The sequence below is a fragment of the Echinops telfairi genome, unplaced genomic scaffold, assembly GCF_000313985.2.
Source record: "Echinops telfairi isolate 266 unplaced genomic scaffold, ASM31398v2 ScPeMD7_19;HRSCAF=73, whole genome shotgun sequence".
Taxonomy (NCBI): Eukaryota; Metazoa; Chordata; class Mammalia; order Afrosoricida; family Tenrecidae; genus Echinops; species Echinops telfairi.
In genome coordinates this window covers 4,826,153-4,833,387 of record NW_022103916.1, presented here as the reverse complement: position 1 = coordinate 4,833,387, position 7,235 = coordinate 4,826,153, and the positions used below count along the sequence as shown (strand labels likewise).

The window sequence follows — 7,235 nt, the reverse complement described above, 5'->3', positions numbered from 1 at the left end:
TTCTTCCATGTGGGCTTTGTTGCTTCTGAGCTAGATGGCCGCTTGTTTACCTCAACACAGCTTTGAATTTTCTTAAAAATTCCTCCTAAAAAGCCTCTTTGCTCACTTTGTATCCTTTGATAAAAGTTATCAACATCACCCCTTTGGAATTCCCCCTAGAAAGTTTCCATAACCTTCTGAGCTAACCTCTCTACCTTGAATTTGACTAGCCTAGCAGACCCTCTCAGAAGCCACTGTTCTGATTGGACTTTTTTTTAATGAAATGAAACAAACCCAAAACCTACTGCCATCAAGTCAATTCCAACTGTTAGCAACCCTAAGTAGGCCTATCAAAACTAACTCATCTTTCTCCTGTGGAGCACATGGTGGGTTTGAACTGCTGACCTTGTGGTTAGTAGCCCAATGACTAATGATGAGACCAAGACAAGTGTGTTACTGAAACAACTTGTTTGCAGCCACTCACTGATTACAGAGGCATGTTTAAACAGAGTTTGTTTAGAATAAACTCATACATGTATAAACTGGAATCCCAGTAGTAGTACTTTTTTGACTTACCCTCATGCCTTAGTTTTGCTTTTATAGAGAACCCGGCCCACTAGTGCCACCAACAGCAGGCCTCAGTTCAGGGCCCTCCCATTGTTGCCCCTTGATCTCTGGGCACGGGGCCCAGAGGGTTGTCTAGAGGCCCCAGGGCAAGAACAACTTTTTCCAGCTTTGTCCACTTCATGCTGTGCCTTGTGACCTCCAGGCTGCCAGCCAGGATGTGGGGTAGGACATTGGAGAAACAGGTGAATTTGGTAATGTTTCCCTCTGTGGGTCCTTCTGTTGTGCTGACATTCATCATACCCCCCCACCCCCACCCACCCCCCCGCCTTCCTTCTGTCTGTCTTTCTCTTTCACGACAAGCAGAGGGCAACAGAGGGCCCTGCTCAAACAGCCTGAGTGTTGAATCTGCTCTGCGTGCCCCTCTGATGTAAACAAGTGCTAAGGCAAGAGCCTGGGCTGAGGGCTGCTTGCACCCTCAGGGTGTTTTAGGGAAGTAAGTTGGGCCTGGGACAGGTGGACAACACAAAAGTAGTTCATGGAGGGCATTCCTGAGGCTGCTGTGATGGGGCCATGTGGAACCACAGTGCTGACCTTGGAGTTTACCCAAAGAATTCCAGGGTCTGTGACCCTCTGAGGGAGCCCTGGTGGTGCAGTGGTTCTGTGCTGGGCTGCTCATTGCGAGAGCAGCAGTTTGAAACCACCAGCCACTCCACAGGAGAAAGACGGGCTTTCTGCCTCTGGAAAGAGTTACAGCCTTGCACAGACAGGACCGTAGGCCTGGCCCCACCAAGAGACACGACATCCTCTCACTGACACACGGCGCGACATAGGGACAGTACTGGAGACATAGTGCGGGAATTGTGGCCAGTTTGACCCCCCACAAACTGGGGTGAAACACAAACAAAGCGCAACAGAGCAGCAAGGGGAACAAAGCAACCAAGTCCCTGAGAAATCCTGAAAATAGACTTTGGACTTAGGTGGTAGGGCTTGGCACTTCATCAGACCCGACTGGAAAACATTCATAAGGGTCATCAGACAGAACTGGAACTATTTATGCTCTCCCCTCCCCTGTCTATCTGTATAAGATAGGCAGGATAAACAATCCTGAGGAGAAAACAAGGGGACTGACGGTTCCTGGGGGACGTGGGAGAGGAAGAGGCGGGAGAAAGTGAGGAGGGAGCCAACAAACTGGGGGGCAAGGGAACAGCAAGAGATCTAAGACCGATGGAAAGGAGGGTGTAGAATCCCTGGTGAGGTTTGATCAAGTGCAATGTAGCCGAGAGGAAGTACAGACAGCTGAATGAAGATCGAACATGGTAGTGGGCCAGGAGGAAATAGAGGAAAGAACTAGGAGGCAAAAGAAATTTATAGAGGTATAAATATAGGCATGTCTATATATAAATATGTTAATATATAACAAAAGGGATATAGGTACTATATATTTATGTGTTAAGTATTAAGATAGCAAACAGACTTTGGGCCTCTATTCAATTACCCCCTCAACGCAAGAACATTTTGTTCTAATAACCTGGCATTCTGTGATGCTCACCTTCCTGACATGATGGCTGAAGACAAAATGGGTGCATAAGCAAAGGTGGTGAAGAAAGCTGATGGTGCCCAGCCATTAGAAGATATAGTGTCTGGGGTCTTAAAGGCTTGAAGTTAAACAAGCAGCCATTTCCAGGGAAGCAACAAAGCCCACATGGAAGAAGCACACCAGCCTGTGTGATCATGAGGTATCAACGAGATCAGGTATCAGGCATCAGAATATCCAAAACAAACAATCATATCAATGCACACAAGGGAGATTGGAGTGGAAACCCAAAGCCCATCTGTAGACAATTGGACATCCCCTCACAGAAGGGCCACAAGGAAGGGAGGAGCCAGTCAGGGTATAGTATAGCAGTGACGAAACCCACAACATACCTCTAGTTCTTTAATGCTTCCCACCCCCCACCCCAGTACTATGACCCCAGTTCTACCTTACAAATCCAGCTAGACTGGAGCATGTACACTGGTACAGATAAAAGTTCTTGACACACGGAATCCAGGACAGATAAGCCCCTCAGGAACAGTAATGGGAGTAGCAAGACCATGAGGGAAGGGGGACGGTGGGGTGAGAAGGGGGAGAAAGGGGGAACTGATGGCAATGATTGACATATAACCTCCCTCCCCAGGGGGGGTACAAACAACAGAAACATGGGTGAAGGGAGACAGCAAATGGTTTAAGATAAGAACATAATAATAATCTATAATTCATCAAGGGTTTGCGAGGGTAGGAGGGTGAGGAGGAAGAGGAAAAAAGAGGAGCTGATATCAAGGGCTTAAGTAAGAAGAAAATGTTTTGAAAATGATGGCAACATATGTACAAATGTGCTTGATACAACTGATGTATGGATTGTTATTAGAGCTATGAGAGCCCACAATAAAAGTGTGTGTATATATCTATATATATATACACACACACACATATACATATAAAGAGTTAAAACCTTGGAAGCTTACAGGGACAGTTCTATCCTGTCCTATAGGGTCACTGTGAGTCAGTATTGACTCGATGGCAGTTTGGTTTGGTGGCCTTCTGAAGGGGACCTTAAAAATGGCTTTGCAGCAAGATAGGATACCTTTCCTGTATAGAGGAGGCCGAAGGAGGGAGGGCATTGTACCCTGGGCACTCTGACAATTAAACAGTATATGATGACTAGGTCAGGCTCCCTAACCTCGCCCCCAAGACTGCACAAGGCTCCTGTCTTCTGCTCTGGTTCATCCCTCATATACTCTCGGATTCTAATCCCCAGTGGCCTTCCTCCTGTGCCTTCAAAGAGCCACTGCAGTTTGTAATTGCGATCTTGGCTGGCTGGAGCTCTGAGTCTGCAGAGCAGGGCTTGGGGAGTGACTAAGCGCTGGTACAGTACTGACTAATGGGAGGAAGAGGTGGGGATTATTTCCAATGGACTCTGCACATTGTGGGGGCTGGGAGTGCGAATGTGGCACCAGTAGTGCTCGGATAAAATGTCTTGCTCTGAGGGCAGAGATCTCCAAACAGACACATAGGCGAAGAAAAGCGAAAAGTCGCTAACCCGAGCTTCATCTAAAGAAGCTGGAAAAGGAACAGCAACACGAACCCTACGAAAGTAGAAGGAAGGAAACTTAGAGAGATAAGATCAGAAACTGGTGAAATAGGAAGCAAACATACACTAAAGAAAACCAAAAATGTCAAAAGTTGGGACAAACAAAATGTATCTGCAGATTGCACGCAGCCCTGGCAGTGCCAATTGATAGTCCCTGACAAACGGAGACCCTTTGCCCATGTTTAAGATGTGAGGGGTTAGTGTCTTATGGATGTTAAAAGATCACTGAAAAACATAAGGACAGGGAGAAAAGTTTTGTAAGAAAGACCTCTCTGGGAGTTAAATAGACGTGAATGGCGGAACTAGCTCTAGCAAGCTGGGGCTTGCTCAAAAAACAAGCATAACTGTCTTCTAACCAAGAAGATATTTCTGTGGGGACAAAAAGAATACTAACAATTTTCACTCAAGAAATTAAAAGAGAAAATAGAAATTACCAACCTCAAGAATGGAAAGGGATGCTGTTACAGATCCTGCAGATAGTCAAAGGATAAGCTATTTTTATTTTAATGCTCTCCAAATGTCAACCGTTTTCTCATCCCACGGCTTCTGAGTTGGCTGCACCCACAAGGACAGCAGAACGCAGCAGTCGTGCTCAGCCCTCCTCCACTCCTGGAAACAGAACAGGACAGTATACTTTTAGCTGGGGCTTAGTGAAATGTATTATTGAAAATGTAATGGCTTGGATGGAATTGAATAGAGCACCGTGGAATGGAACAAAACAATCAGACTTTACTTAGGAGCAGACATTGGGTTTAATTGTTTCAGCAGCTATTCATTCATTGAACAAGTATGGTTGAACATCTGCTACTTGTTTGGATGCAATAGGGAACAAAACAGAAAGAAATCCTTACTTTTTTGAAGTTTATATCCTAATCTTGGAGATATATATTAACATGTGCAAAGGCCCAGAGGCTAAACAAACAAGAATCATACTTTAAAAAAAACACCTCAATAGCAGTGTTTTATTTTGGGTGATGGTGGTGGTGGTGGTTTGGTACTTTAAAAAAAAATCATTTTATCGGGGACTTGTACAACTTTTATCATAATCCATACATACATACATTGTGTGAAGCACATTTGTACATTTATTTCCCTCATCATTCTCAAAACATTTGCTTCCTACTTGAGCCCTTGGTATCAGCTCCTCAAGCATCATACTTTTAAGCAACAGACCAAAGTACAGTAGCGTGGCTTGGTCTTCAAGAGCAGTGGATCAAGTTGTAGAGGTTAGGAGCCAGGGTAGGGAGTCTGGTTTTTAACAAAATGACAATGTCATCATCATCACAGTTAACCCTTTTATAGCATTTGCTATGTATCAGGCATTGTTCTGAGTCTATAAAATATACAACAATAAAAAAATATTCACAACAATCTTGTGAGACATGTATAAAATTATGCCCCCTTTTCAGAGGGGATACCAAAACCAAAGTTACTTTGGTTTCTTTCTGTTACCTAAACTACTATACCACTGTGCTACCAGATCACAGGACTCTTAGAATTTTATAGCACATGTACTGTAAACACACAAATTATTAACAAACGCAAGTCAGAAAACAGAAGAGAAACATCTGGGAAAGAATCCAGAGAGCAGGCTAAGGGAAAGGTACACCCACTGGATGTTGAGATGAGTATCTAAATACAGATTCCCAGAAACATTTCTTTCATCTGAGATGCTTTGTCCTTGTCTGGACTTCTGTGTAGTATGCTAAGGAGGATGACTGGGTCAACCGAGGCAAGGGAGGCCTTGCACTCATAGGGTTAGGTCTCCTTTGTGTCTTGTCAGGTATTTTTTTAGGAAAGAGATGGATTCGTTTGGGGATCACGAAGGAGAAGTGGGTCCTGATCTCGCCTTATCTTTATTCCTAGCCCTTTAAAAGGAGAAATAGGAAAACAAACCGGTAGAGATACATGACCTCTTGTGAATCCATACTTGGGAAATTAGAGTGTACTGAAGTTTTCTCCTGGACTTTTCTTTTGAAATAGTAGAAAGTATAGGGTTCAGCGGAGATGAGATGGAAACATGATAATCAATGACAATGTCTTTTTTTCTGTTTTGGTTTTTAGTTGTGGAGAAACAGCAGCCAGACTCCTCCCCCCTGTCTTATCCAGAGACTTGACCACATTGTGATGACAGTAAAGAGTATCCAAGACACCATAATGTTTTATTCCAAGATTCTGGGCATGGAGGCTGTGACTTTCCAGGTAAGCATTTGCCCAAATACCAAATTGCAGATGAAGTAATATTTGATTGTATACCAAAAACCCACACAATCCACTGCTACAGAGTTAATCCCAAGTCATACAGCCCTGCATAGGTTTCTGAGACTGTAAATTTTTACGGGGGCAGACAGCTTCATTGTTTCCCCAGCCAATGACTGGTGGGTTTGAACGGCCAATCCTGTAGTTAGTGATCCAACAATCTCACCCTACCTTGAAAACACAAACAAAATCTAAGACAAAAGATAAAAGGATCAATGGAGAAGATTCCAAACTTTGAATAATAGGACTTTCAGAGGGTGAACAATGAAAAAGGGGAGGAAATTAGCATAGACACAATCCAAGAAAACTTGCCAGTCTTTATATGGAGTTAACTGAACAGCTACTATATTGATGCTTAGATATTACTTTATGAAATTATAAAACATCAAAGTGAAAAAGAAAGATCTAAAAGCCCCTGGAGAGATTAAAAAGAAAAGTAACTCAAGGGAAACAGTAGTTCAAGGGAAACAGTAACAAGCAACAGTAACTGTTACAGTAACAGTAACTCAAGGGAAATAGTAACAAGTAACAGTAACTGTTAGAGTCACAGTAACAAGGGAAAAAGAAACACGTACACATCAGATTTCTCAAGTTACACCAGAGATCAGGAGACAATTGCATATGACACCTTCAAGATTCTGAGGGAGAAATTTTTCAACCTATAATTCTATGCTTAACTAAATTATTAATTCAGGGTTATATAGAATTAATATGTTCTTAGATATAATAAGACACAGAAACTTGTCCCACTTGCTTTGAAAATTACTTGACAAAATGTTGTATCGAAATGAATAGATCCTCCAGAGTTAAGCTGCAGTGCCAGAGCAAGTGCTCATGCATAAATGGGGCCACCAAGGCTCTGCAGGTGGCCCTTTTAACCAAGAGCAACATGGCAGCCTTAAAAAAAGAGTAAATCCCAAGAAGATCTCAAAGAGATCTAGAGAACAGGGACTCCATTTTGTGATGAGAGGTAAGAAAAGATCTCAACAGAAAGATCCCATGACAAAAGAAATTCCACACACTGAATAAAACTACCTTTGAAAATTCATGACAAACTTTCTCTATATTTATGTAAAAAGTGGTAAATATAGAGAAAAAATTTTTAAAGTAATTTAAAAATACATGTGTAAAAAGCTGTACCAAAATGAAATGCAGCCAGTGTACAGTATACAAAATCTTTCCATCATCCTCATAATGTGGAGGACAAAACAACGGGACCGACAGTTCCGGGGGGACATGGGAGAGGGGGAGGTGGGGGGAAGGGAAGAGGTGTTAACAAACCCAGGGACAAGGGAACAA

General features: G+C 43.0%; 1 protein-coding gene and 1 pseudogene across 2 annotated transcripts in view; both read left to right on the top strand.

Moving 5' to 3' along the window:
- Nucleotides 1-712: 712 nt before the first annotated feature.
- Nucleotides 713-7,235, top strand: part of GLOD5 (glyoxalase domain containing 5) — a 19,584-nt gene continuing 13,061 nt past the window's right edge. Inside the window, exons 1-2 of one of the 2 annotated variants that reach the window (XM_004713168.2) lie at nucleotides 713-788; nucleotides 5,742-5,879. In XM_004713168.2, the coding sequence (XP_004713225.1) occupies nucleotides 726-788; nucleotides 5,742-5,879 (201 nt within the window). In that variant the 5' untranslated portion in view covers nucleotides 713-725. Of the gene's footprint in view, nucleotides 798-5,741; nucleotides 5,880-7,235 lie in introns of both variants that reach the window. The other variant, XM_045288332.1, reaches the window with a different exon arrangement.
- On the top strand, nucleotides 6,683-6,829 carry LOC115869029 (annotated as a pseudogene).